This window comes from Phalacrocorax aristotelis, chromosome 1 (genome assembly GCF_949628215.1).
Source record: "Phalacrocorax aristotelis chromosome 1, bGulAri2.1, whole genome shotgun sequence".
NCBI classification, from domain to species: Eukaryota; Metazoa; Chordata; class Aves; order Suliformes; family Phalacrocoracidae; genus Phalacrocorax; species Phalacrocorax aristotelis.
Window position 1 is genome coordinate 4,487,123 of NC_134276.1, and position 27,275 is coordinate 4,514,397.

At 59.0% G+C, this 27,275-nt stretch overlaps 5 protein-coding genes across 5 annotated transcripts; 1 reads left to right on the forward strand and 4 right to left on the reverse strand.

The window, feature by feature from the left end:
* Positions 1 to 728: 728 nt before the first annotated feature.
* On the reverse strand, positions 729 to 2,351 carry LOC142052048 (mid1-interacting protein 1-B-like). The gene is made up of 2 exons (XM_075081890.1): positions 1,847 to 2,351; positions 729 to 1,085 (listed from the first exon to the last, which is right to left on the reverse strand). Exon 1 carries the CDS (start codon positions 2,256 to 2,258, stop codon positions 1,869 to 1,871), a length of 390 nt encoding a protein of 129 aa, XP_074937991.1. The 5' UTR covers positions 2,259 to 2,351; the 3' UTR covers positions 729 to 1,085; positions 1,847 to 1,868.
* A 2,473-nt stretch (positions 2,352 to 4,824) lies between these two features.
* On the reverse strand, positions 4,825 to 7,393 carry LOC142052049 (thyroid hormone-inducible hepatic protein-like). The gene is made up of 2 exons (XM_075081891.1): positions 6,788 to 7,393; positions 4,825 to 6,505 (listed from the first exon to the last, which is right to left on the reverse strand). The coding sequence occupies exon 1, from the start codon at positions 7,205 to 7,207 to the stop codon at positions 6,806 to 6,808; it is 402 nt and encodes a 133-aa protein (XP_074937992.1). The 5' UTR covers positions 7,208 to 7,393; the 3' UTR covers positions 4,825 to 6,505; positions 6,788 to 6,805.
* Positions 7,394 to 11,038: 3,645 nt separating this feature from the next.
* Positions 11,039 to 12,340, reverse strand: LOC142052050 (thyroid hormone-inducible hepatic protein-like). The gene is made up of 2 exons (XM_075081892.1): positions 11,737 to 12,340; positions 11,039 to 11,454 (listed from the first exon to the last, which is right to left on the reverse strand). Exon 1 carries the CDS (start codon positions 12,154 to 12,156, stop codon positions 11,755 to 11,757), a length of 402 nt encoding a protein of 133 aa, XP_074937993.1. The 5' UTR covers positions 12,157 to 12,340; the 3' UTR covers positions 11,039 to 11,454; positions 11,737 to 11,754.
* A 4,783-nt stretch (positions 12,341 to 17,123) lies between these two features.
* Positions 17,124 to 18,284, forward strand: LOC142052051 (thyroid hormone-inducible hepatic protein-like). The gene is made up of 2 exons (XM_075081893.1): positions 17,124 to 17,629; positions 17,912 to 18,284. Exon 1 carries the CDS (start codon positions 17,210 to 17,212, stop codon positions 17,609 to 17,611), a length of 402 nt encoding a protein of 133 aa, XP_074937994.1. The 5' UTR covers positions 17,124 to 17,209; the 3' UTR covers positions 17,612 to 17,629; positions 17,912 to 18,284.
* A 5,917-nt stretch (positions 18,285 to 24,201) lies between these two features.
* NDUFC2 (NADH:ubiquinone oxidoreductase subunit C2) lies at positions 24,202 to 26,888 on the reverse strand. Its single transcript, XM_075074590.1, has 3 exons — positions 26,676 to 26,888; positions 25,286 to 25,429; positions 24,202 to 24,403 (listed from the first exon to the last, which is right to left on the reverse strand). Exons 1-3 carry the CDS (start codon positions 26,812 to 26,814, stop codon positions 24,354 to 24,356), a joined length of 333 nt encoding a protein of 110 aa, XP_074930691.1. The 5' UTR covers positions 26,815 to 26,888; the 3' UTR covers positions 24,202 to 24,353.
* Between the last annotated feature and the right edge of the window lie 387 nt (positions 26,889 to 27,275).

A 27,275-nucleotide genomic window follows, 5' to 3' on the forward strand; every position in this document is an offset into this window, starting at 1 on the left:
ATGCAAGGGCACACCCCCCTCTAGTGCCCAGCTCAGTAAGACTTCCCCAGAGTGGTGTGTCTGGGAGGGAAGGGGTCACCTGGAGGTGGGGCCCAGCCTGTCCTGAGGGGTCCAACACCCCTGCGAAGGGCTTCCAGCCCCTGCTCCCCCAAAAGCTCTCAGGGATCAAAGGTGAGCAAAACCCTGCCTTCCCGCTGACCCCAGCTGAGGATCCCCTCCGCCTCCTCTGCTCCCAGCTCTGGAGGGTGCACAGCCAAGAAGGGAAGAAGCAGAATTGCCCCCTGGAGTTGCTGGAGCTGGTGGGGATTGTGGCAGGTTGTTCCCAGGGCTGTGTGTGGTGGAGATGGTGCCAGGTCTGAAGGGCTGGATGAGTGTGATCTGAGGGCAGGGGTGTGCAGGTACCAATTGGGTAGGGGAGCTGAAAAGTTGGGGTCCAGGAGTGGCAGGGATGTTGGGGAGGGAAGGAAGGATGCTGGGGAGCAGGTTGGGATCCCAGCACATGATGATGGCAGGATTGCACCAAACTTTTGCAAGGCATGGGAGCCAGAAAGCTGGTGGAACATTCATCCCAGTGCAAACCCAGTTCCTGCTTCCTGACAGAGAAACCCAGCTCACCTCCCTGCACTGGAGCGTGGCCTTGGTGGCCAAGGTCCCCCCCTCCCCCATCCTCATGGACTGGGGAACGGTAGCTATACAGAATTGACAGCTGGTAGAAAGCACAGGACACATTTGCACAAGAATTTGTGTTTCACTTCAGATCAGCCTTGGAAAGCGATTACATTATCAGAGAGACTGGTTGGGGTGGGTTAGGCACATACAGAAAAAAGCATTGCTTCAAAGTTACAGTTGTCTTCTACAAAACAATAACACAAAACACTCATTTCTGCCCTGCAGAAATCCCCCTGGGATGGGGGTGAAACGAAACAGCCAGGTTGCTGGCAGGAATCAGCCACAGGGCAAGTCGGATGGTACAGGCAGTGCCCTGCGGGCAGACAGCCAAGCTCTGTGCTGCTCACAAAGGACGTTCCTTGGTGGGACTTGGCGCAGGAGAAAAAGTGCCGCTGGGCCATGGACGACAGATCACCCTGTGGGGATAACCAACAGAGTTTGGGTGGGACATCCTCATTCCTGGCCATGTTTCCCCCAACACAATGGTTAACATTGCAAATTCCCTGTTAAGGCTCCCTGTTTTTGCTCACACCTTTCTACACTCTCCATTTTGCTACAAGGAGCTTGGCCGTGAGCCCCATCTCTGGTGGGGCACAGGGATGTCTCACCAAGGGTTCTCAGGGATAAAAGTCCCACCAGCATGGATAATGGGTTTCCATCCCCGAGGCTAGGGGATAATTGAAGTATCTGAGATGAATGCAGGTGGTGTGTTAAGTTTAGACTTTTGGAGACCTGAAAGTGCCACATTGCTCCCTAAACCCTAAAACTGACTCCACTGCAGTTTCCAAAACAGAGGAAAGACAAGCAGCCAGACCACCACCGCCTGGCAGCTCCTGGAGGCCATTGCTCAGAGTCCTCCAACTACGCGGGCCTTTTCTCACTGGGATCTTTTGTGTCTGCCAAACAGCAGCCAGACATTGCCTGTGCTGCATGCTGAGGACAACTTGGAGCTCACAAAGTGACCTTTGTTCAGTGGCACAGCTTGCACCAGTGGGCAAATGAGAAAGAAAAAATCCAGGAGGATGTATCTGTTAAGCAATGAAGTACACTCATACCTCCTGGGACTGCGGGCTGTGATGAAAACATTGGAAAGCCACCCAGCAGATGGGGCAAGAGGACAAAGTATGCTATCCATCAGACAGCTCCTCCTTGGCACTGCATCTCCCCAACCTCTTACCTCAGAGACTGAGAGTCCAGGCTCAAGAGCTGGACTGATCTTCACTGAGGTTGATCTGCTCCACGATCTGGCTGTACCTCCGGGTGAGGGCTTTGGCATTTTTGGTGAGGTCTGTCAGAACTTGATGCAAGCCATTAACGTGATGGGAGAGGCGTTCTACCAGATTGCTATTTGCACCCTCATCTAATGCTGTGTTTGCATCAGTGCCGGTTGGGCTCTGGTCGTTAGCAGATGCCAGGCCTTTCTCCACCATGGGCTTGATGGCCTTGAGGAGCTGGTAGCGCTCGTAGAGGTCTGTGCGGCTGCCCGTGGCCGGGGCTGCCCCATCCTGCTCTGGGAAGACCCCTCGGAGCAGGCTGGGGAACATCACCTCCTGCTCCATCTTCTGGGTGGCCGAGAAGTACTGCTCCATGGCCCTGCTCCCACAGCCCCGGCAGCGCTGCTCTGGGCCCTTCCTGGGGTGCGCCTGCTCCCCGTCCCCACCGAGGGCTTTTTATGCTGGGCCAGGGCATGACCCTCCTCTGCTGTCCTCTCCAGCCAGGCTCAGGCTGGGCTGGACGGCCACGGGGCCGGGCTTGGCTCCAGCCCAGCTGGGGCTCGGCCCCGCTTTGTGCAATCTGTCCTGGCCCAGCCTCCCCGTGGCCTTTGCCTGAGCTGGCCGGGGGTCCCACAGCATCCCTCACACTGGGAGAAGGGCAGCAAGGAGGGATGGTGTCCAGGGTCACTTCCATTTCATGCCATCCAGTCCCCACCACCTCCACAGCTCCCAAGGCCCTGGGAAGAGCGAGTCCGGCACCTGCCCCCCCGTGTAGGCAGGCTGCAGGCAGCACCATGGGAGAGCTGCCTTGATGTAGGCAGTTTTGAGGCGGGAGGAATGAGGCCAAATTATGGGATTTTCTGGTGAAGAAAAGTCCTCCAAGAGCCCTGCCCCAGCCACCCCCTTCTTCAGGGCTGGCCTGAGGGTCCCACACAGCCCACCCTTGGCAAGGGGCCTTGGTACCAACCCCTGCTCAAAGAAGAAGGTGATGATGAACAGGTGATACTTGTCTGAGGGGTGTTTGCCCAAAACTGGTTATGTTAAGGACGAAGATGACCATCAGCTGCATTAAATGGTGACCAGGGAATTACAAAAGAGATTTTGAAATGAGGAAGGGGGCGGGGTGAAAGGAAGCATGAAAGCTGCCAGCCTGAGGGAAAGACCTTGGAGGGGCGACGGCAGGAGTCAGAGCCTGTCGGGCGCTGCCGAAAGCAGCGCTGCGTTAGGCCTTTCTACACACGGGGAAGATCCTCCTGAGCCTTCTCGTCTCCAGGCTGAGCAGTCCCAGCCCAAAGAGCATCTCTCTCCCCAAATGGGAGATGGTCCAGGCCTCTCATCAGCTTCGTGGCCCTTCCCTGGACTCTCTCCAGTGTGCCCAGGTCTGTCTTGCGCTGGGGAGCCCAGACTGGACCCAGCACCCGCATGTGTGCCCCCAGCTGAGCAGAGGGGAAGGATCCCCTCCCTCCAGCTCCTGCGGGGAGGCTGGTGCCCGTCTTTGCCCTGCGGACACTTTGCTGGCTCAAGGCCAACGTGGCCAAGCAGGGAGCCGGAGCTGGGGGATGTGGGTGTGAATTTGTGGGGTGCTTTCGCCCTGGCACCTGCGCGAGCAGGCGATAGGCAGCAGCAGGAGGGGTACGGCTGGGGCCAGAGCACCCCCGAATGCAAAGGCAGGGGTGTGCAGGCAGGGACCCTGCCCTCCGGGAGGGGCAGGGCTGCTGGCAGCCCACCCACCCTTGGGGGCATGTGGCGTGTGCTTAGGGCTTCTTGGGACTGCTTAGAGACGGGTATTTGGCACTTCTTCCTTATTTAACACTTTGGGTGAAAACTGTGCTTAATCTCTTGTCTTCCTGGTCCGGAGCCTGTGTGCCCAGGTCACCGCTTTCTGCTTTATTAGATGCCATGAAGCAGACAGAAATGGACCTGGGATCCTGATTTGATTCAACGACGTGAATGGAGAAGTTTATCTCGCCGTGGTGGCCGGCAGCGGTGCCGGTGCCCTGGGAGCCTTTCCAGGCCGGCACGGAGCCAGCACCCCCCCGCCACGCCGGAGAGGGCCTGATGTGCCCCGTCTGCCCTCCTGCTGGCAGGGGCCGGCGCTGGGTTTCCAAGGACAAAGACCTTTTCTGTGACCATCTCGTGGCTCTTATCAGCCATGCCCAAAACCGGTGGCCAGCAGCAGGACATGATGCATCCCCGGGGTCGGTGTGATGCAATGCCCTGCAATCGGAGCGGGAAGGGACCTGGTGGTGCTGGGGGATTGATTGCAAGCGACCCAAATGTCGTCAGCGTGTCGTTCCAGCTGTTTCACGTCACAGGCCTTTGCTGCGAACATCTTGCGTCTGTCAGCAGCCATGTTCAGCTGCGGTGCTGAGCGCTTGCCAGATGTTCCACTGCGATACTTCCCAGAGCACCGTGAGCGTCTCCACCTGCCAAGCGCGCTGCCCAGTCCAAAGCCATTGCTGGAGGTGACTGTGGGCCCTCCTTGCTGTGATCAGTATCTTCTCCAGGTGACACGGGTCCTGTCCTTCAGCTCCAGCCATGTAACCCACCAGAGGGACACCACCACCTCCATGGTCCTCACCTCACCGGGAACTGATGTCCTTCCATTCCTCATGGTTCAGTGGTGGTAGAGCAGCTCGAAAGGTGGTTTGGAGACCCCATGTGTATCCTCCAGCTCCACTTCTGCCCCAGTCTGTGCCATGACAGCCCACCTTGCAGTGGCATTGCAAGGAGGACAGCTGAGGTGTCTCCCATTACCCCCCTCGTGCTCCACTTTCTCTGGATGAGGGAGAAGGCTGCACCCTTGCCAGAGCTGAGGGACGACATGAGGGCAGATGTGCCTCCGAATCCTCACGCTGGCTGGAATCACTGGTGTTCTCCCCCATTTTGGGGCACCTGGTCCTTGGCCAACACTTTTGTAGATGCCGTGGTTGTCCTTCCCAGAAAAGTAAGAACGTTGGAACCAGGAGGGAAGCACCCAGAGGAGCATGGCAACGGTGCAGAGCAGGGTTGGTGCTGAGCCCACGGGAGGTGCAATGGGATGCTTGGATATCAGCAAACGCAGATTTGACGTCTGGGCAAGCCTCCCACTGACCCACCATCCTCCTGGGCAGCCCGTCCCCTGCCATGGCTCAGAGGGGGAAAATGCCACCCCACATGTGTCCTCAGGTGTCCACGTGTTGTCCCCAGAGCGGTCTGCTGTCAGATCCCCCAGTGTCTCTGCCTCCCCTGACACCACCAGCGCTGTCCTTCTCCTTGCTCAAACCCACTCGGTGCCCTTTCAGCTGTGGGGTGTCCCTGGATCCAGCCCCCAGCTGCCCCCTGCAGAGCCCCTGGCCCCCGGCTGGCTGCTCGGCCACAGGAGGCTGGAGACCCTGTCCCTGCTGCCCATGGTCAGGGAGGACAAGCTGAAGCCAAGGTGGTCTCGACAGCCAGGAGAAATGGCCTGATCAGGCAAGAGGGGTTGGGAATCTGCAGTGCAACCCAATTGTAGAGACAGGTTTGGGGCCCCAGGGGCGTTTGCTTTGCAGAGGGGCTGAGCCCTGCAGCCCCGCTGCCCCTTGGGGACGGTCCCCAGGCTCAGCCCCACTTGGGGCAGCTCCCGGGCAGAAACCCTGATGGGCAGGAGAAAGACGTGGGGAGCTCTGGGGCACAGAGCAGCACCTGCAGCAGCGGTGGGACACCCCTGGGGACATGTTTAAAGAGGACTCTGAAGCTGGTGACTCTCTCCTACATGGGATGATGTCTCCCTCTCTCCCGCCCTCCCTCCCTCTTCTCCCTCCCTTTCCACCTCCCTCCCCAGTGCGCAGCTGTAGGGCTGCGTGTCCCTCTCGCTGTTGCATGTCTGGGCTGTGCATTGGGCAGGTTCACATGCACAGAAAACAAGCATCTCCTTTTGCTGGTGTTACTGTTGAGATAAGGAAGACATTTATTGGGCTGAGGGTGGGTGAGACACAGGAACAAGTTGCCCAGAGAAGCTGTGGATGCCCGATGGTTGGAGGAGAGGGCTCTGAGCTCCCTGTGCTGGGGGAAGGTGTCCCTGCACACAGCAGGGAATTGGACTAGATGGTCTCTGAAGGTCCCTTCCAATCCAAACTATTGCATGACTTTGTCATTCTTTGTCCCCTCAGATTGCCCATGATTGCACTGGAAAGTCCTTTCCTGACAGAGCCAGCGTCCCCCTGCCCCACGCTGAGGCACACCCCAAGGGCTTCAGGCAGGGGAAAGCACCACACTGACAACAGCTTCACAGGGATTCTTTTATTACAAAAATTGGGGAAAACACCCTTGGAGTCCAGGTACCAGCTGGAAGAGGGCTTGGCAGTCACAGGGGAGCGTCGGACGTCGGGGCCACCATGCAACGCCGCACATTCGTGCTGCTCTTTGAAAATAAAGAGGAGGGCACGGGGTGTGTGGCTCTTCTGATGGACCTCCCAGCGTGACCAGGTGCTTCTTCCTATGAGGATAAGGCAGCATCTGGTTCTCTGGTGGTCCCAACCATGGCCAGCGTGCGGTGCGAGCGCTGGGAGGTCCCATGCCGCAGTGCCGGGTGGGCGATCAGTGCTGGGGAAGAGCCCACGATGGTCAGCGATGGGGACGTCTTCATGCCACCAGCATCCATCCTGCAACGGCAGCTGTCCTTAACCCTGAAGGCCTCCCAGGGGGAGACCTAGCCCACCACTCCCAGCTCCATACACCCTGAACCCCTGGGGACTCTGCACCGAGGGATGCGATGAGTCCCCCCTCCAGCATGGAGATGGAAAGCTGCCAGCATGTGAGGGGACAGCCCCCATTTGGAGGCACTTGCCAGTAGGTCCTCACCCGTGCAGTGTGCGGGACCACTTGGGGACATCACCCACGCCTTGTCCTGGTGGCCCCGGGCTCTGCATCTCCCCAGCTCTTACCTGGCGCGCAGGGCAGGGTCACCAGCTGGGCTGTCCCTCGCTGGGGGTGATCTGCTCCAGGATCTGGCTGTACCTCCGGGTGAGGGCGTTGGTGTCCCTGGTGAGGTGGGTGAGGACCTGCTGCAAGCCAGCCAGGTGGTGGGACAGGCGCTCCTCCAGCTGGGCATCCATGGCACCGTGGTGGTCCGAGCACGTCTCCGTGTCAGCATGGGCGCTGGTCGGGCTCTGGTCAGTGACGCAGGCCAGGCCTTTCTGCACCATGGGCTTGATGGCCTTGAGGAGCTGGTAGCGCTCGTAGAGGTCTGTGCGGCTGCCCGTGGCCGGGGCTGCCCCGTCCTGCTCTGGGAAGACCCCTCGGAGCAGGCTGGGGAACATCACCTCCTGCTCCATCTTCTGGGTGGCCGAGAAGTACTGCTCCATGGCCCTGCTCCCACAGCCCCGGCAGCGCTGCTCTGGGCCCTTCCTGGGGTGCGCCTGCTCCCCGTCCCCACCGAGGGCTTTTTATGCTGGGCCAGGGCACGACCCTCCTCTGCTGTCCTCTCCTGCCAGGCTCAGGCTGGGCTGGACGGCCACGGGGCCGGGCTTGGCTCCAGCCCAGCTGGGGCTCGGCCCCGCTTTGTGCAATCTGTCCTGGCCCAGCCTCCCCGTGGCCTTTGCCTGAGCTGGCCGGGGGTCCCACAGCATCCCTCACACTGGGAGAAGGGCAGCAAGGAGGGATGGTGTCCAGGGTCACTTCCATTTCATGCCATCCAGTCCCCACCACCTCCACAGCTCCCAAGGCCCTGGGAAGAGCGAGTCCGGCACCTGCCCCCCCGTGTAGGCAGGCTGCAGGCAGCACCATGGGAGAGCTGCCTTGATGTAGGCAGTTTTGAGGCGGGAGGAATGAGGCCAAATTATGGGATTTTCTGGTGAAGAAAAGTCCTCCAAGAGCCCTGCCCCAGCCACCCCCTTCTTCAGGGCTGGCCTGAGGGTCCCACACAGCCCACCCTTGGCAAGGGGCCTTGGTACCAACCCCTGCTCAAAGAAGAAGGTGATGATGAACAGGTGATACTTGTCTGAGGGGTGTTTGCCCAAAACTGGTTATGTTAAGGACGAAGATGACCATCAGCTGCATTAAATGGTGACCAGGGAATTACAAAAGAGATTTTGAAATGAGGAAGGAGGCGGGGTGAAAGGAAGCATGAAAGCTGCCAGCCTGAGGGAAAGACCTTGGAGGGGCGACGGCAGGAGTCAGAGCCTGTCGGGCGCTGCCGAAAGCAGCCCTGCGTTAGGCCTTTCTACACACGGGGAAGATCCTCCTGAGCCTTCTCGTCTCCAGGCTGAGCAGTCCCAGCCCAAAGAGCATCTCTCTCCCCAAATGGGAGATGGTCCAGGCCTCTCATCAGCTTCGTGGCCCTTCCCTGGACTCTCTCCAGTGTGCCCAGGTCTGTCTTGCGCTGGGGAGCCCAGACTGGACCCAGCACCCGCATGTGTGCCCCCAGCTGAGCAGAGGGGAAGGATCCCCTCCCTCCAGCTCCTGCGGGGAGGCTGGTGCCCGTCTTTGCCCTGCGGACACTTTGCTGGCTCAAGGCCAACGTGGCCAAGCAGGGAGCCGGAGCTGGGGGATGTGGGTGTGAATTTGTGGGGTGCTTTCGCCCTGGCACCTGCGCGAGCAGGCGATAGGCAGCAGCAGGAGGGGTACGGCTGGGGCCAGAGCACCCCCGAATGCAAAGGCAGGGGTGTGCAGGCAGGGACCCTGCCCTCCGGGAGGGGCAGGGCTGCTGGCAGCCCACCCACCCTTGGGGGCATGTGGCGTGTGCTTAGGGCTTCTTGGGACTGCTTAGAGACGGGTATTTGGCACTTCTTCCTTATTTAACACTTTGGGTGAAAACTGTGCTTAATCTCTTGTCTTCCTGGTCCGGAGCCTGTGTGCCCAGGTCACCGCTTTCTGCTTTATTAGATGCCATGAAGCAGACAGAAATGGACCTGGGATCCTGATTTGATTCAACGACGTGAATGGAGAAGTTTATCTCGCCGTGGTGGCCGGCAGCGGTGCCGGTGCCCTGGGAGCCTTTCCAGGCCGGCACGGAGCCAGCACCCCCCCGCCACGCCGGAGAGGGCCTGATGTGCCCCGTCTGCCCTCCTGCTGGCAGGGGCCGGCGCTGGGTTTCCAAGGACAAAGACCTTTTCTGTGACCATCTCGTGGCTCTTATCAGCCATGCCCAAAACCGGTGGCCAGCAGCAGGACATGATGCATCCCCGGGGTCGGTGTGATGCAATGCCCTGCAATCGGAGCGGGAAGGGACCTGGTGGTGCTGGGGGATTGATTGCAAGCGACCCAAATGTCGTCAGCGTGTCGTTCCAGCTGTTTCACGTCACAGGCCTTTGCTGCGAACATCTTGCGTCTGTCAGCAGCCATGTTCAGCTGCGGTGCTGAGCGCTTGCCAGATGTTCCACTGCGATACTTCCCAGAGCACCGTGAGCGTCTCCACCTGCCAAGCGCGCTGCCCAGTCCAAAGCCATTGCTGGAGGTGACTGTGGGCCCTCCTTGCTGTGATCAGTATCTTCTCCAGGTGACACGGGTCCTGTCCTTCAGCTCCAGCCATGTAACCCACCAGAGGGACACCACCACCTCCATGGTCCTCACCTCACCGGGAACTGATGTCCTTCCATTCCTCATGGTTCAGTGGTGGTAGAGCAGCTCGAAAGGTGGTTTGGAGACCCCATGTGTATCCTCCAGCTCCACTTCTGCCCCAGTCTGTGCCATGACAGCCCACCTTGCAGTGGCATTGCAAGGAGGACAGCTGAGGTGTCTCCCATTACCCCCCTCGTGCTCCACTTTCTCTGGATGAGGGAGAAGGCTGCACCCTTGCCAGAGCTGAGGGACGACATGAGGGCAGATGTGCCTCCGAATCCTCACGCTGGCTGGAATCACTGGTGTTCTCCCCCATTTTGGGGCACCTGGTCCTTGGCCAACACTTTTGTAGATGCCGTGGTTGTCCTTCCCAGAAAAGTAAGAACGTTGGAACCAGGAGGGAAGCACCCAGAGGAGCATGGCAACGGTGCAGAGCAGGGTTGGTGCTGAGCCCACGGGAGGTGCAATGGGATGCTTGGATATCAGCAAACGCAGATTTGACGTCTGGGCAAGCCTCCCACTGACCCACCATCCTCCTGGGCAGCCCGTCCCCTGCCATGGCTCAGAGGGGGAAAATGCCACCCCACATGTGTCCTCAGGTGTCCACGTGTTGTCCCCAGAGCGGTCTGCTGTCAGATCCCCCAGTGTCTCTGCCTCCCCTGACACCACCAGCGCTGTCCTTCTCCTTGCTCAAACCCACTCGGTGCCCTTTCAGCTGTGGGGTGTCCCTGGATCCAGCCCCCAGCTGCCCCCTGCAGAGCCCCTGGCCCCCGGCTGGCTGCTCGGCCACAGGAGGCTGGAGACCCTGTCCCTGCTGCCCATGGTCAGGGAGGACAAGCTGAAGCCAAGGTGGTCTCGACAGCCAGGAGAAATGGCCTGATCAGGCAAGAGGGGTTGGGAATCTGCAGTGCAACCCAATTGTAGAGACAGGTTTGGGGCCCCAGGGGCGTTTGCTTTGCAGAGGGGCTGAGCCCTGCAGCCCCGCTGCCCCTTGGGGACGGTCCCCAGGCTCAGCCCCACTTGGGGCAGCTCCCGGGCAGAAACCCTGATGGGCAGGAGAAAGACGTGGGGAGCTCTGGGGCACAGAGCAGCACCTGCAGCAGCGGTGGGACACCCCTGGGGACATGTTTAAAGAGGACTCTGAAGCTGGTGACTCTCTCCTACATGGGATGATGTCTCCCTCTCTCCCGCCCTCCCTCCCTCTTCTCCCTCCCTTTCCACCTCCCTCCCCAGTGCGCAGCTGTAGGGCTGCGTGTCCCTCTCGCTGTTGCATGTCTGGGCTGTGCATTGGGCAGGTTCACATGCACAGAAAACAAGCATCTCCTTTTGCTGGTGTTACTGTTGAGATAAGGAAGACATTTATTGGGCTGAGGGTGGGTGAGACACAGGAACAAGTTGCCCAGAGAAGCTGTGGATGCCCGATGGTTGGAGGAGAGGGCTCTGAGCTCCCTGTGCTGGGGGAAGGTGTCCCTGCACACAGCAGGGAATTGGACTAGATGGTCTCTGAAGGTCCCTTCCAATCCAAACTATTGCATGACTTTGTCATTCTTTGTCCCCTCAGATTGCCCATGATTGCACTGGAAAGTCCTTTCCTGACAGAGCCAGCGTCCCCCTGCCCCACGCTGAGGCACACCCCAAGGGCTTCAGGCAGGGGAAAGCACCACACTGACAACAGCTTCACAGGGATTCTTTTATTACAAAAATTGGGGAAAACACCCTTGGAGTCCAGGTACCAGCTGGAAGAGGGCTTGGCAGTCACAGGGGAGCGTCGGACGTCGGGGCCACCATGCAACGCCGCACATTCGTGCCGCTCTTTGAAAATAAAGAGGAGGGCACGGGGTGTGTGGCTCTTCTGATGGACCTCCCAGCGTGACCAGGTGCTTCTTCCTATGAGGATAAGGCAGCATCTGGTTCTCCGGTGGTCCCAACCATGGCCAGCGTGCGGTGCGAGCGCTGGGAGGTCCCATGCCGCAGTGCCGGGTGGGCGATCAGTGCTGGGGAAGAGCCCACGATGGTCAGCGATGGGGACGTCTTCATGCCACCAGCATCCATCCTGCAACGGCAGCTGTCCTTAACCCTGAAGGCCTCCCAGGGGGAGACCTAGCCCACCACTCCCAGCTCCATACACCCTGAACCCCTGGGGACTCTGCACCGAGGGATGCGATGAGTCCCCCCTCCAGCATGGAGATGGAAAGCTGCCAGCATGTGAGGGGACAGCCCCCATTTGGAGGCACTTGCCAGTAGGTCCTCACCCGTGCAGTGTGCGGGACCACTTGGGGACATCACCCACGCCTTGTCCTGGTGGCCCCGGGCTCTGCATCTCCCCAGCTCTTACCTGGCGCGCAGGGCAGGGTCACCAGCTGGGCTGTCCCTCGCTGGGGGTGATCTGCTCCAGGATCTGGCTGTACCTCCGGGTGAGGGCGTTGGTGTCCCTGGTGAGGTGGGTGAGGACCTGCTGCAAGCCAGCCAGGTGGTGGGACAGGCGCTCCTCCAGCTGGGCATCCATGGCACCGTGGTGGTCCGAGCACGTCTCCGTGTCAGCATGGGCGCTGGTCGGGCTCTGGTCAGTGACGCAGGCCAGGCCTTTCTGCACCATGGGCTTGATGGCCTTGAGGAGCTGGTAGCGCTCGTAGAGGTCTGTGCGGCTGCCCGTGGCCGGGGCTGCCCCGTCCTGCTCTGGGAAGACCCCTCGGAGCAGGCTGGGGAACATCACCTCCTGCTCCATCTTCTGGGTGGCCGAGAAGTACTGCTCCATGGCCCTGCTCCCACAGCCCCGGCAGCGCTGCTCTGGGCCCTTCCTGGGGTGCGCCTGCTCCCCGTCCCCACCGAGGGCTTTTTATGCTGGGCCAGGGCACGACCCTCCTCTGCTGTCCTCTCCTGCCAGGCTCAGGCTGGGCTGGACGGCCACGGGGCCGGGCTTGGCTCCAGCCCAGCTGGGGCTCGGCCCCGCTTTGTGCAATCTGTCCTGGCCCAGCCTCCCCGTGGCCTTTGCCTGAGCTGGCCGGGGGTCCCACAGCATCCCTCACACTGGGAGAAGGGCAGCAAGGAGGGATGGTGTCCAGGGTCACTTCCATTTCATGCCATCCAGTCCCCACCACCTCCACAGCTCCCAAGGCCCTGGGAAGAGCGAGTCCGGCACCTGCCCCCCCGTGTAGGCAGGCTGCAGGCAGCACCATGGGAGAGCTGCCTTGATGTAGGCAGTTTTGAGGCGGGAGGAATGAGGCCAAATTATGGGATTTTCTGGTGAAGAAAAGTCCTCCAAGAGCCCTGCCCCAGCCACCCCCTTCTTCAGGGCTGGCCTGAGGGTCCCACACAGCCCACCCTTGGCAAGGGGCCTTGGTACCAACCCCTGCTCAAAGGAGAAGGTGATGATGAACAGGTGATACTTGTCTGAGGGGTGTTTGCCCAAAACTGGTTATGTTAAGGACGAAGATGACCATCAGCTGCATTAAATGGTGACCAGGGAATTACAAAAGAGATTTTGAAATGAGGAAGGGGGCGGGGTGAAAGGAAGCATGAAAGCTGCCAGCCTGAGGGAAAGACCTTGGAGGGGCGACGGCAGGAGTCAGAGCCTGTCGGGCGCTGCCGAAAGCAGCGCTGCGTTAGGCCTTTCTACACACGGGGAAGATCCTCCTGAGCCTTCTCGTCTCCAGGCTGAGCAGTCCCAGCCCAAAGAGCATCTCTCTCCCCAAATGGGAGATGGTCCAGGCCTCTCATCAGCTTCGTGGCCCTTCCCTGGACTCTCTCCAGTGTGCCCAGGTCTGTCTTGCGCTGGGGAGCCCAGACTGGACCCAGCACCCGCATGTGTGCCCCCAGCTGAGCAGAGGGGAAGGATCCCCTCCCTCCAGCTCCTGCGGGGAGGCTGGTGCCCGTCTTTGCCCTGCGGACACTTTGCTGGCTCAAGGCCAACGTGGCCAAGCAGGGAGCCGGAGCTGGGGGATGTGGGTGTGAATTTGTGGGGTGCTTTCGCCCTGGCACCTGCGCGAGCAGGCGATAGGCAGCAGCAGGAGGGGTACGGCTGAGGCCAGAGCACCCCCGAATGCAAAGGCAGGGGTGTGCAGGCAGGGACCCTGCCCTCCGGGAGGGGCAGGGCTGCTGGCAGGCCACCCACCCTTGGGGGCATGTGGCGTGTGCTTAGGGCTTCTTGGGACTGCTTAGAGACGGGTATTTGGCACTTCTTCCTTATTTAACACTTTGGGTGAAAACTGTGCTTAATCTCTTGTCTTCCTGGTCCGGAGCCTGTGTGCCCAGGTCACCGCTTTCTGCTTTATTAGATGCCATGAAGCAGACAGAAATGGACCTGGGATCCTGATTTGATTCAACGACGTGAATGGAGAAGTTTATCTCGCCGTGGTGGCCGGCAGCGGTGCCGGTGCCCTGGGAGCCTTTCCAGGCCGGCACGGAGCCAGCACCCCCCTGCCACGCCGGAGAGGGCCTGATGTGCCCCGTCTGCCCTCCTCCTGGCAGGGGCTGGCGCTGGGTTTCCAAGGACAAAGACCTTTTCTGTGACCATCTTGTGGCTCTTATCAGCCATGCCCAAAACCGGTGGCCAGCAGCAGGACATGATGCATCCCCGGGGTCGGTGTGATGCAATGCCCTGCAATCGGAGCGGGAAGGGACCTGGTGGTGCTGGGGGATTGATTGCAAGCGACCCAAATTTCATCCGCATGCCAGGCTCAGGCCTGGATGGACGGCCGCTGGTCTGGGCTTGGCTCCAGCCTAGCTGGGGTTCGGCCCCACTGTGTCCCTGGCTCTGTGCAATCTGTTCCGGCCCAATCTCCCCATGGCCTTTGCCCAAGTTGGCTGACGGTCCCATAGTATCGCCATGCTTGGAGCAGGGTGGTGAGGACGGCAGGTAACCAGGGCTACTCCTGACTTATCCCATCCCAATTCCCCGACACAACCATTTCTGTGGAACCTGAAGAGGGGGGCCAACTCTTGCCCCCCAGTGTGGGCAGGCTGCTGGCAGCAGTGCTCCCGGGCAAACATGTCACCTCTCCTCCTGCCACTTGCTGCCATGAACTGCAGACGTCAGCACCCCAGGGACATTGAGCAACTCCCTTCTGCAGACGTATGGAAAATCCCACTCGGCATGGGCTGCAACGTGGGGGCTGGGGACACAGGAGCCAGCTGGTGCCCAGCCACAGGGGTCCCCAGAAACATCCCCTTCCCCCAGGCTCTGCCCCAGCCTGGCGGGGGCAGGGAAGGGGACAGGGATGGGCACCTGGCACCATGATGTGAAGCTCCTGCAGCCACAGTGCGGTGCCGTCTCTGCCTGCAGGGGGGTGCGGACGGGGCCATCCCACGCTGCCCTGTTCTGGGGCAGAGGGTACAGCTGGGCAATGGGCAGCGCTGCCTGTCCCCACATGTCCCTGTGGCGTGTGGCAATCATAGAAGATTGTACTATTTGGGGAAACGCCTCAAGGTCGCTTTCCCCTTTTGCAACCCTTGGTGGTGGCAGCTTTCCCGCCACTCCCCTACATTTCCCAGCCAGATGCCCATGCTGTCACCCATCCTCTGCCCCCTCTGCTGTCCCTTCTGCCCCTCTTGTCCCTTCAAGGGTGTCTCCAGTGTTTCTGTGCCTCCTACTGTGTGGCCCAGCACTACACCAAGGTGGTCAGGTGCTGCCACCCCATGCTCTTGGGATGTCTGGGCCACCATGGAGCTTCCTGGAGGTGCATGGTTGTCCTAGTGTCCCCCCTAGGGTGAGCACAGTGGGCTACATTCACCCTGAGGCTGGAGCTTCACCTGACATTCATGGAGGACGTGTTGGTCTGCAGCCACTAGTGACAGCTGTCAACCTCTGCTGGGAGAGGTCCTTCCCCTGGGAACACATGGGCAGGTGTCACCCCAGCCAGCCCCTGGGAGGGGGCTCAATGCCATGACTCCCCTGGACATGAGGTCCCTCCCCAGGCATGTTCTGAGCCCATGGCCACATCTCAAACCCAGCATCACCACCTCTCCCCAGGGCAGCTGGGCTGGGGACAGCCCAGGGCAGGGGTCTGCTCAACACCCCAGAGCTGTGGCACCTCAGTCCCCCTGCCTCTCAGTGGTGTCATGGGGGGATGTGACAGCAGGTGGTCCTAGGGATGATACGGGGACACTTGGGGGGCATATGTATGGTGGCATTTTCCCTCCCTGATAGCCATGGTTGGGGACAGGCTCTGTGAGAGTATGGTGGAATGGGGGGAGGCTTGCCCAGTCACTGGGTCTGCAGCTACAGATCTCATTGCACCTACCAGGAGCCCCAATGTCCCTGATTGGCCTCCCCCAGGACCCAGCCTGGGCTGGGTGCCCTGTTTGGGCTCAGCCTGTCCCCAGCCAAGCTGCAGCCCCATGGTGGCTGTGACAGGCTCCAGCCCCTGTCCCTCTGCTCCTGCCATCGCTGCTGGCAGTGGCAGCAACACCCCAACCTCTCCCAGAGTTATGTGGGTGGCCCGTTTTGGGATGATGGGGTACCTGGAGGCACAGGGAGGGTTTGGGAATGATTTATATGCCAAGGAAGGGGATATAGGGAGAGACCTGGGACTGCAGAGCCCCCATAATCCTGTAACCTGGTGCTCTGTGCACTGCATCAGCTTGGGAGGATGATGCCAAAGCCTAAACAAAGCAGCTGGGGACCAAAGTGTCCCCTCTGTCCCTCTGCCCCTGGATGCCTGCAATGTCCCTCACATCCCAGCAGCTCTGCAGTGGCCCAGACCCATAATGTGGCCAAGGTCCAGGCTGGCACCTACATGGGGCCAGCAGCACCCACACTCCTCGGTGTAGTGCTGGGTCCCAGGGCAGGATACACACAGATGCCAGGGGTATGTGGGAAGGGACAAGAGGGGAAGTGGAGACAGGTCAGGGGAGGAAAGAGCAGGCAGCAGTGTAGGTACCTGTGTGGGACATGTGGGGGTGCCAGGAAAGCTGCCACCACCAAGGGTTGCAAAAGGGATGACAGACCCCATGAGCATTCCCCAAATAGAACAATCTTCTATGATTGCCACACGCCACAGGGACATGTGGGGACAGGCAGCGCTGCCCATTGCCCAGCTGTACCCTCTGCCCCAGAACAGGGCAGCGTGGGATGGCCCCGTCCGCACCCCCCTGCAGGCAGAGACGGCGCCGCACTGTGGCTGCAGGAGCTTCACATCATGGTGCCAGGTGCCCATCCCTGTCCCCTTCCCTGCCCCCGCCAGGCTGGGGCAGAGCCTGGGGGAAGGGGATGTTTCTGGGGACCCCTGTGGCTGGGCACCAGCTGGCTCCTGTGTCCCCAGCCCCCACGTTGCAGCCCATGCCGAGTGGGATTTTCCATACGTCTGCAGAAGGGAGTTGCTCAATGTCCCCGGGGTGCTGACGTCTGCAGTTCATGGCAGCAAGTGGCAGGAGGAGAGGTGACATGTTTGCCCGGGAGCACTGCTGCCAGCAGCCTGCCCACACTGGGGGGCAAGAGTTGGCCCCCCTCTTCAGGTTCCCATGAAGTGGCTGTGTTGGACGCTTGGGATGGGTTGTATTGGAAGAGGCTATGGTCACATCCCGTGCTCCTTGCCCCTGGTGTAGGGATGCTGTGGGACCCCCGTCCAGCTCAGGCAAAGGCCACGGGGAGGCTGGGCCAGGACAGATTGCACAAAGCGGGGCCGAGCCCCAGCTGGGCTGGAGCCAAGCCCGGCCCCGTGGCCGTCCAGCCCAGCCTGAGCCTGGCAGGAGAGGACAGCAGAGGAGGGTCGTGCCCTGGCCCAGCATAAAAAGCCCTCGGTGGGGACGGGGAGCAGGCGCACCCCAGGAAGGGCCCAGAGCAGCGCTACCGGGGCCGTGGGAGCAGGGCCATGGAGCAGTACTTCTCGGCCACCCAGAAGATGGAGCAGGAGGTGATGTTCCCCAGCCTGCTCCGAGGGGTCTTCCCAGAGCAGGACGGGGCAGCCCCGGCCACGGGCAGCCGCACAGACCTCTACGAGCGCTACCAGCTCCTCAAGGCCATCAAGCCCATGGTGCAGAAAGGCCTGGCCTGCGTCACTGACCAGAGCCCGACCAGCGCCCATGCTGACACGGAGACGTGCTCGGACCACCACGGTGCCATGGATGCCCAGCTGGAGGAGCGCCTGTCCCACCACCTGGCTGGCTTGCAGCAGGTCCTCACCCACCTCACCAGGGACACCAACGCCCTCACCCGGAGGTACAGCCAGATCCTGGAGCAGATCACCCCCAGCGAGGGACAGCCCAGCTGGTGACCCTGCCCTGCGCGCCAGGTAAGAGCTGGGGAGATGCAGAGCCCGGGGCCACCAGGACAAGGCGTGGGTGATGTCCCCAAGTGGTCCCGCACACTGCACGGGTGAGGACCTACTGGCAAGTGCCTCCAAATGGGGGCTGTCCCCTCACATGCTGGCAGCTTTCCATCTCCATGCTGGAGGGGGGACTCATCGCATCCCTCGGTGCAGAGTCCCCAGGGGTTCAGGGTGTATGGAGCTGGGAGTGGTGGGCTAGGTCTCCCCCTGGGAGGCCTTCAGGGTTAAGGACAGCTGCCGTTGCAGGATGGATGCTGGTGGCATGAAGACGTCCCCATCGCTGACCATCGTGGGCTCTTCCCCAGCACTGATCGCCCACCCGGCACTGCGGCATGGGACCTCCCAGCGCTCGCACCGCACGCTGGCCATGGTTGGGACCACCGGAGAACCAGATGCTGCCTTATCCTCATAGGAAGAAGCACCTGGTCATGCTGGGAGGTCCATCAGAAGAGCCACACACCCCGTGCCCTCCTCTTTATTTTCAAAGAGCAGCACGAATGTGCGGCGTTGCATGGTGGCCCCGACGTCCGACGCTCCCCTGTGACTGCCAAGCCCTCTTCCAGCTGGTACCTGGACTCCAAGGGTGTTTTCCCCAATTTTTGTAATAAAAGAATCCCTGTGAAGCTGTTGTCAGTGTGGTGCTTTCCCCTGCCTGAAGCCCTTGGGGTGTGCCTCAGCGTGGGGCAGGGGGACGCTGGCTCTGTCAGGAAAGGACTTTCCAGTGCAATCATGGGCAATCTGAGGGGACAAAGAATGACAAAGTCATGCAATAGTTTGGATTGGAAGGGACCTTCAGAGACCATCTAGTCCAATTCCCTGCTGTGTGCAGGGACACCTTCCCCCAGCACAGGGAGCTCAGAGCCCTCTCCTCCAACCATCGGGCATCCACAGCTTCTCTGGGCAACTTGTTCCTGTGTCTCACCCACCCTCAGCCCAATAAATGTCTTCCTTATCTCAACAGTAACACCAGCAAAAGGAGATGCTTGTTTTCTGTGCATGTGAACCTGCCCAATGCACAGCCCAGACATGCAACAGCGAGAGGGACACGCAGCCCTACAGCTGCGCACTGGGGAGGGAGGTGGAAAGGGAGGGAGAAGAGGGAGGGAGGGCGGGAGAGAGGGAGACATCATCCCATGTAGGAGAGAGTCACCAGCTTCAGAGTCCTCTTTAAACATGTCCCCAGGGGTGTCCCACCGCTGCTGCAGGTGCTGCTCTGTGCCCCAGAGCTCCCCACGTCTTTCTCCTGCCCATCAGGGTTTCTGCCCGGGAGCTGCCCCAAGTGGGGCTGAGCCTGGGGACCGTCCCCAAGGGGCAGCGGGGCTGCAGGGCTCAGCCCCTCTGCAAAGCAAACGCCCCTGGGGCCCCAAACCTGTCTCTACAATTGGGTTGCACTGCAGATTCCCAACCCCTCTTGCCTGATCAGGCCATTTCTCCTGGCTGTCGAGACCACCTTGGCTTCAGCTTGTCCTCCCTGACCATGGGCAGCAGGGACAGGGTCTCCAGCCTCCTGTGGCCGAGCAGCCAGCCGGGGGCCAGGGGCTCTGCAGGGGGCAGCTGGGGGCTGGATCCAGGGACACCCCACAGCTGAAAGGGCACCGAGTGGGTTTGAGCAAGGAGAAGGACAGCGCTGGTGGTGTCAGGGGAGGCAGAGACACTGGGGGATCTGACAGCAGACCGCTCTGGGGACAACACGTGGACACCTGAGGACACATGTGGGGTGGCATTTTCCCCCTCTGAGCCATGGCAGGGGACGGGCTGCCCAGGAGGATGGTGGGTCAGTGGGAGGCTTGCCCAGACGTCAAATCTGCGTTTGCTGATATCCAAGCATCCCATTGCACCTCCCGTGGGCTCAGCACCAACCCTGCTCTGCACCGTTGCCATGCTCCTCTGGGTGCTTCCCTCCTGGTTCCAACGTTCTTACTTTTCTGGGAAGGACAACCACGGCATCTACAAAAGTGTTGGCCAAGGACCAGGTGCCCCAAAATGGGGAGAACACCAGTGATTCCAGCCAGCGTGAGGATTCGGAGGCACATCTGCCCTCATGTCGTCCCTCAGCTCTGGCAAGGGTGCAGCCTTCTCCCTCATCCAGAGAAAGTGGAGCACGAGGGGGGTAATGGGAGACACCTCAGCTGTCCTCCTTGCAATGCCACTGCAAGGTGGGCTGTCATGGCACAGACTGGGGCAGAAGTGGAGCTGGAGGATACACATGGGGTCTCCAAACCACCTTTCGAGCTGCTCTACCACCACTGAACCATGAGGAATGGAAGGACATCAGTTCCCGGTGAGGTGAGGACCATGGAGGTGGTGGTGTCCCTCTGGTGGGTTACATGGCTGGAGCTGAAGGACAGGACCCGTGTCACCTGGAGAAGATACTGATCACAGCAAGGAGGGCCCACAGTCACCTCCAGCAATGGCTTTGGACTGGGCAGCGCGCTTGGCAGGTGGAGACGCTCACGGTGCTCTGGGAAGTATCGCAGTGGAACATCTGGCAAGCGCTCAGCACCGCAGCTGAACATGGCTGCTGACAGACGCAAGATGTTCGCAGCAAAGGCCTGTGACGTGAAACAGCTGGAACGACACGCTGACGACATTTGGGTCGCTTGCAATCAATCCCCCAGCACCACCAGGTCCCTTCCCGCTCCGATTGCAGGGCATTGCATCACACCGACCCCGGGGATGCATCATGTCCTGCTGCTGGCCACCGGTTTTGGGCATGGCTGATAAGAGCCACGAGATGGTCACAGAAAAGGTCTTTGTCCTTGGAAACCCAGCGCCGGCCCCTGCCAGCAGGAGGGCAGACGGGGCACATCAGGCCCTCTCCGGCGTGGCAGGGGGGTGCTGGCTCCGTGCCGGCCTGGAAAGGCTCCCAGGGCACCGGCACCGCTGCCGGCCACCACGGCGAGATAAACTTCTCCATTCACGTCGTTGAATCAAATCAGGATCCCAGGTCCATTTCTGTCTGCTTCATGGCATCTAATAAAGCAGAAAGCGGTGACCTGGGCACACAGGCTCCGGACCAGGAAGACAAGAGATTAAGCACAGTTTTCACCCAAAGTGTTAAATAAGGAAGAAGTGCCAAATACCCGTCTCTAAGCAGTCCCAAGAAGCCCTAAGCACACGCCACATGCCCCCAAGGGTGGGTGGGCTGCCAGCAGCCCTGCCCCTCCCGGAGGGCAGGGTCCCTGCCTGCACACCCCTGCCTTTGCATTCGGGGGTGCTCTGGCCTCAGCCGTACCCCTCCTGCTGCTGCCTATCGCCTGCTCGCGCAGGTGCCAGGGCGAAAGCACCCCACAAATTCACACCCACATCCCCCAGCTCCGGCTCCCTGCTTGGCCACGTTGGCCTTGAGCCAGCAAAGTGTCCGCAGGGCAAAGACGGGCACCAGCCTCCCCGCAGGAGCTGGAGGGAGGGGATCCTTCCCCTCTGCTCAGCTGGGGGCACACATGCGGGTGCTGGGTCCAGTCTGGGCTCCCCAGCGCAAGACAGACCTGGGCACACTGGAGAGAGTCCAGGGAAGGGCCACGAAGCTGATGAGAGGCCTGGACCATCTCCCATTTGGGGAGAGAGATGCTCTTTGGGCTGGGACTGCTCAGCCTGGAGACGAGAAGGCTCAGGAGGATCTTCCCCGTGTGTAGAAAGGCCTAACACAGCGCTGCTTTCGGCAGCGCCCGACAGGCTCTGACTCCTGCCGTCGCCCCTCCAAGGTCTTTCCCTCAGGCTGGCAGCTTTCATGCTTCCTTTCACCCCGCCCCCTTCCTCATTTCAAAATCTCTTTTGTAATTCCCTGGTCACCATTTAATGCAGCTGATGGTCATCTTCGTCCTTAACATAACCAGTTTTGGGCAAACACCCCTCAGACAAGTATCACCTGTTCATCATCACCTTCTCCTTTGAGCAGGGGTTGGTACCAAGGCCCCTTGCCAAGGGTGGGCTGTGTGGGACCCTCAGGCCAGCCCTGAAGAAGGGGGTGGCTGGGGCAGGGCTCTTGGAGGACTTTCCTTCACCAGAAAACCCCATTAATCGCTGTTGTTTTCCCCCTCCTCAGAATCACTCAAATCAAGGCAGGCTTCACTGCAGGGAGGAGACCTCTGACCATGAACCCCAAATGGCTCCGGGGTCTTTGGTGGCAGTGCTCGAGCTCCAGCCGTTCCCCAGCTCTCTGTGGTGCACCACCGCTCTGGCCCACAGCTGTCCAGGGCATCTGGTTCTGCTCAGGACCTACGGGCTGATGTCCCAGAGCTGTGGAGTCCCCCACCTCCTCCTGCTGTCAGCCCTGTCCATGTGACACCCCTGGGTCCCCTCTGCAGAGGAGACGTCCCAGGGGGGTTTTGCTGCTCCCTCTTGGTGTTTTGAGAGTCCAGCAGCACAACACATCAAGGTTTCCTGTGGTGCTGGCTGCAGCCTGCCCACGCCAGGCAGGGGATACCTAAAACCCAACGGGACATGGTCCTGAGCAACCAGCTGTTGCTGACCCTGCTTGAGCAGAGTCGTAATTCCCTCATCGCTATTTAATCCAGCCAATGTCCATCTTCCCCTTTAACACAACCAGATTTGGGAAGGGCGTCTGTCACTAGATCAGGGTGATCAAAGTCCCATCCAACCTGACCTTAAATGCTTCAAGGGATCCACAACTTCTCCGGGCAACACGGTCCAGCACCTTACCACCCTCATTGTGAAGGATATCTTCCTTCACATCAACAGCAATGGCGGCAAAAGCTGATCCCCATTTTCTCCATAGAAAAAGGTGTGGATCTGCTGAACACACAGCCCAGACACATGGCATGTTCAGGGGGATGCTCATCCCTGTCCCTCTGGCAGACAGGAGGGCCCACAAGGGATGTCAGACGCTGGGGACGAGGCAAGGATGGGACCTGACTGTCCCATACCTCGGCGTGGCACCGGCCTGGAAGCAGGCGTGAGGCAACGGCACCCAGAGCACAGCGAGAGGATTCCCCAGGTATGAGGCGCTTGAGAAAGTGCTTTGAGATGCTGCACAGAGGAGAAAGTTGCCCAAAGCGCACATGGGGAGCGCAGCAGCGCAGGAGGAAGCCCGGGCAGATGGTGAAAAGCAGTGTAGGAGACTGGTAATTAGATAAAAAGCATTCACAAGTGGAATAGCCTCACCTGGAAGCGTTTTGACCTCCAGAGGTGCTGAGCACCCTGCAGTGAAATTCAGAAGAGCTGCAGATCTTATTCGTATGACTTAGTGGGGTCGAGTCACATCCTCATCAAATTTGCAGATGACACCGAGATGAGTGGCGGGGTTGACACTCTAGAGAGAAGGGATGCCATCCAGAGGGACCTGGACAGGCTTAAAAGGTGGGCCCATGTCAACAAGGCCAAGTGCAAGGTCCTGCGCATGGGTCAGGGCAATCCCAAGCACACGTACAGGCTGGGGGATGGAGAGCAGCCCTGCCAAGAAGGACTTGGAGGTGCTGGGGGTGAAAAGCTGGACACGAGCTGGCCATGTGCACTCGCAGCCTGGAAAGCCAACCGTGCCCTGGGCTGCATCCCCAGCAGCGCGGGCAGCAGGGCGAGGGAGGGGGTGCTGCCCCCCTGCCCCGCTCTGTGAGACCCCCCTGCAGCGCCGCCTCCAGCTCGGGGCTCCTCAGCACGGGACAGACACGGGGCTGTTGGAGCGGGGCCAGAGGGGGCACAGCAATGCTCCGAGGGCTGGAGCCCCTCTGCTGCGAGGCCGGGCTGGGAGAGCTGGGGTTGTTCAGCCTGGGGAAGAGAAGGCTGCAGGGAGACCTTACTGCGGCCTCCCAGGGCTTAAAGGGGGACTATAAGAAAGCTTGAGAGGGTCTTTTCACAAGTGCATGTAGCAACAGGACAAGGGGTGATGGCTGTAAACTGACAGAGGGTACATTTTGATTAGATATAAGGAAAAAATTTTTTACAGTGAGGGTGGTGAAACCCTGGCCCAGGTTGCCCCGAGAGGTGGTCGATGCCCCATCCCTGGAAACATTCCAGGTCAGGCTGGACGGGGCTCTGAGCGACCTGATCTAGCGGAAGATGTCCCTGCCCATGGCAGGGGGGTTGGACTAGATGGCCTCTGAAGGTCCCTTCCAACCCAAACCATTCTGTGATTCTGTGATCCTCAGCAAGTCTAGACACGTTTGGTTTCAGAATGTGGATTCAGGAGCCAACAACCAAGTGAGAAAGTAGAAAGTTTAGATCCTGATCACCAGTAAAGAAAAAGCAACACAGGAATGCAAAATGTAGAGAGGTAATTAATTAGGGAAGGCATCTATTTTTGGTTGTGGGACTGAATTAATTTCACAGTAAGACTTTGGCTTTTGTCTCCAGGGGCTCGTCCAGAGCATGTTCAAGGGTCAGGAGAAATGTGGATGACAAAGAAAAAGAAGGAACTGACAACTGTCTTTGTTCATGCAGTACATATAAAAACCTTCCATTTTCACAGTTAATATTACTGAAAAAGGGGTGAATCAAAGTTATTGTCTTATTACAAATATCAGCCATCTACATGTTGATACACCGTAAAGTAACAGAAGAACAAATAAACAAACCCCAAGTATTTAATCATAGCTTTAATTACGTGAAAGCGAGTAACGGTTCATTTTCCGAGCCGTGGGCAGTTGAACAGTTACAGCCAGCCCACCAAAGTGCTCGGTATGGGATTAGTTCAGCAGATGCGTCCTGCAATACATCGCTGCTGGAGAAATCCTCAGCGAACTGGGAGGAAATCCTCCAAAAGTTCTCCTATTCTTCTCTTTTCTACAAAAGGCAAAGGGTAGAGTTCCAAAAACCTAACCAGCATTTGAGATCAATTCTAAAGATTTTTAATATTAAGACTTAAGGTTAATAAAACCACCAAAATCTGGGTTTTTTGCTACCAACAGCGAACTATTTGCTGCAAAAACTAACTACGTAACTCCTTTTCCATAGGGCTGAACTGCAGATCCCTGCAAAGACATCTCAATACTAACAGTTCTTTATTTCTACAGATTCCTTCCGAAATGGCATAATATGGATTGTAATCCAATCACCAGAGGCGCCCAGACTGCATTTTGTTAGAAAACAGACACTTTTCACCAAAATTTGCTGTCACGTTGCGGGGCTTAGTGACTAGATTCGCTAAAACGCTGTTCTTCACCAACAGCGCTTCAGGTTTCCTGATGTTTCTATTTATTATTATTTTTCACCTGCTCTGCTTGTTTTCTGCATGCTCATCGCACCATTTTAAAATCGCCATGCACTACAATTTTGTAAGAATAAACAGTAAAATCATGATTTTATAAGAATAAAACCTGTCATTTCTAATTTTCATTACTTTACTTCTCCCTCACTGGCACAAGTTGTGTCTATTTTTTTTTTTTTTGGCTCTGCCACTTTTATATTAAAATAAACTTTTAGGAGGAAGAGTTTCTCATCAAGGCAGCTGATCAGATCAATAAAAATATCTATTTTCGTATCACAAAATCCTTACTACTGTTGCAATTTGCACTGTGAATAAGGAGGGAAGAGTCAGCAGTCAGTACAACTTGCTATAAAACAGATCCTGCGAGCAGCCCAGCAACACGTTTACATACATTAGCACTTATTAACTGGTACATTACGGCAGGCTGAAATCTTTCTTAAAATACCAACTTATGATACCTGTTGCCTTAAAGTCTTCCGGATGGTGCCTGACGTACTCAAACAACTCTCTGTCCAGTTTGGCATGTATGTACTCCGTACGTTTAATGAGATAATAGCCAACAAACCATCCCACGGTGGTGAACAGGATCTGGCGGTGAACACCTGCAGCAGGAAGAGAAACGTCCCCCCTGCCTTGGCCCATCTCCCCACCCCAGGTGAGCCCCCCGCTTCCCCCAGACACTTCCTCCCCACACACCCCAGTTCCTCTTTCCCCCCTTCGCCCCCCCCAGGTCCCTGCAGCACCCTCGCCTGCAGGCCTCCCATGGGCCCTGCGGCCCCCAGAGTCCCCTCCATGGCCTCAGGGCTCCTTTCCCTTCCCACCCCCTCTGATCCCTCAGACAGTCACCCCAAATCCCCTCCACCCCCACATGGTGCCTCTTTCCTCAGCTCTCTCCTATTACCTCTGCCCCCACCAAAGGACCCCTTCACTCCTGCCCCACAACCCTCACAGAGTCACCCCAAATCTGACAGAGCACCCCCTTTCCCCCTCTAACCCCCCCAGCTCATCACCTCAAGGGTCCCTCCTCTTCCTCCACCATTGTATCCCTTAAGATCACCCCAAATCCCACATACCCCCTTCTGCAGCCCCCCCAATCCCCTCTAACCTCCCAGCCCCTCACCTCAGGGCCCCCTTCAGTCCCAGCCCCTGCCCTATATCCCTGAAAGTCACTCCAAATCCCACATACCCCCTTCCCCAGCCCCCCACCTCAGGGTCCCCTTTCCTTCATTCTGCCCCTACAACCCTTAGAGTCACCCCAAATCCCACCGAGCACCCCCTTTCCCCGTCTAACCCCCCCAGCTCTTCACTTCAGGGCTGCCTCCTTTTCCCCCACACCGATATCCCTCAGAATCACCCCAAATCCCACATACATCCTCTAACCGGCCCCACCCCACCAGCCCCTCACCTCAGGGCCCCCTCTCCTTCATTCCTGCTCCTACAACGCTCACTGAGTCACCCCAAATCCCATATACACCCTTCCCCAACCCCCCAGCACCCTCTAATCCCCCATCCCCTCACCTCAAGGCCTCCTCCCCCTCACTCCCATCCCTGTATCCCTCAAGGTCACCCCACATCCCACATACCCCCTCTAATACCCCGCCCCTCACCTCGGGGCTCCCTCCTCTTCCCTCACCCCTACATCCCTCACAGTCACCCCAAATCCCAAATATCCCCTCCCCACCCCCCGAACCCCTCTGGCTTCCTAGCCCCTCACCTCAGGGCTGTCTCCCCTTCCCTCCGCCCCTATATATCCCTCAGAGTCACCCCAAATGCCACACACCCCCTTCCCCAGCCCCCCAACCCCTCATCTCAGGCCTCTCCCCCATTCCCCCTCCAGCCCCGCCGCACCGGCTCGGATGACGGGGCGGCGGTTGAAGCCGTTGTCCAGCAGCGCCGCCACCCAGCCGGTCAGGCCCAGCCAGACCGAGCCCCTGTTGACGAGCGGGGGCGGCGGCAGCGACCGCGACTCGTCCGGCAGGAACACCATGGCGGCCGGCCCGCCGAAGGTGACCGGGCGGAGCGGTGCGGCAGCGCACTCCCGCCGCCGCGCCCGCCGCCGCGCACTCGCGTTCCGCCGCCGCGCACTCGCGTTCCGCCCCCTTCATCCTGTCCCTGTTTTTAGTTATTTAACAAAAAAAAAAACCCCAAACCCCCAACTCACAGCCCACCCCTACGCAGATCGGGCGGCTTTACCGCGGGTTCCCGCAGTCCGGAGGCCTCTGGGCGAGGCGGGTCAGCCCCAGCGCCTGCACAGGGCCAAGAAGGCCAGTCTGCAGTTAAATTAGGGCATTAATTAAATCCTAAAATAAAACCCAGTTCCTTTTCAGAGTTCTTCCTGCCAACAGATTAAACAGTAAGACCTATGGTCTTGTTCCTTATTCTTTTTTTAATGTATATAAAATCTCATTAAACCAGTTGCACAAGTACCTGGATTGACATAACCATTAA

Coding starts and splice junctions, on each gene's coding strand:
- LOC142052048 (XM_075081890.1), bottom strand. CDS start 2,258: ATGGAGCAGTACTTCTCGGCCACCCAGAAGATGGAGCAGGAGGTGATG.
- LOC142052049 (XM_075081891.1), bottom strand. CDS start 7,207: ATGGAGCAGTACTTCTCGGCCACCCAGAAGATGGAGCAGGAGGTGATG.
- LOC142052050 (XM_075081892.1), bottom strand. CDS start 12,156: ATGGAGCAGTACTTCTCGGCCACCCAGAAGATGGAGCAGGAGGTGATG.
- LOC142052051 (XM_075081893.1), top strand. CDS start 17,210: ATGGAGCAGTACTTCTCGGCCACCCAGAAGATGGAGCAGGAGGTGATG.
- NDUFC2 (XM_075074590.1), bottom strand. CDS start 26,814: ATGGTGTTCCTGCCGGACGAGTCGCGGTCGCTGCCGCCGCCCCCGCTC. Junction 25,430..26,675: donor CCGCCCCGTCATCCGAGCCG/GTGCGGCGGGGC, acceptor TTCCTGCTGCAG/GTGTTCACCGCCAGATCCTG. Junction 24,404..25,285: donor GGAAGACTTTAAGGCAACAG/GTATCATAAGTT, acceptor TGCCTTTTGTAG/AAAAGAGAAGAATAGGAGAA.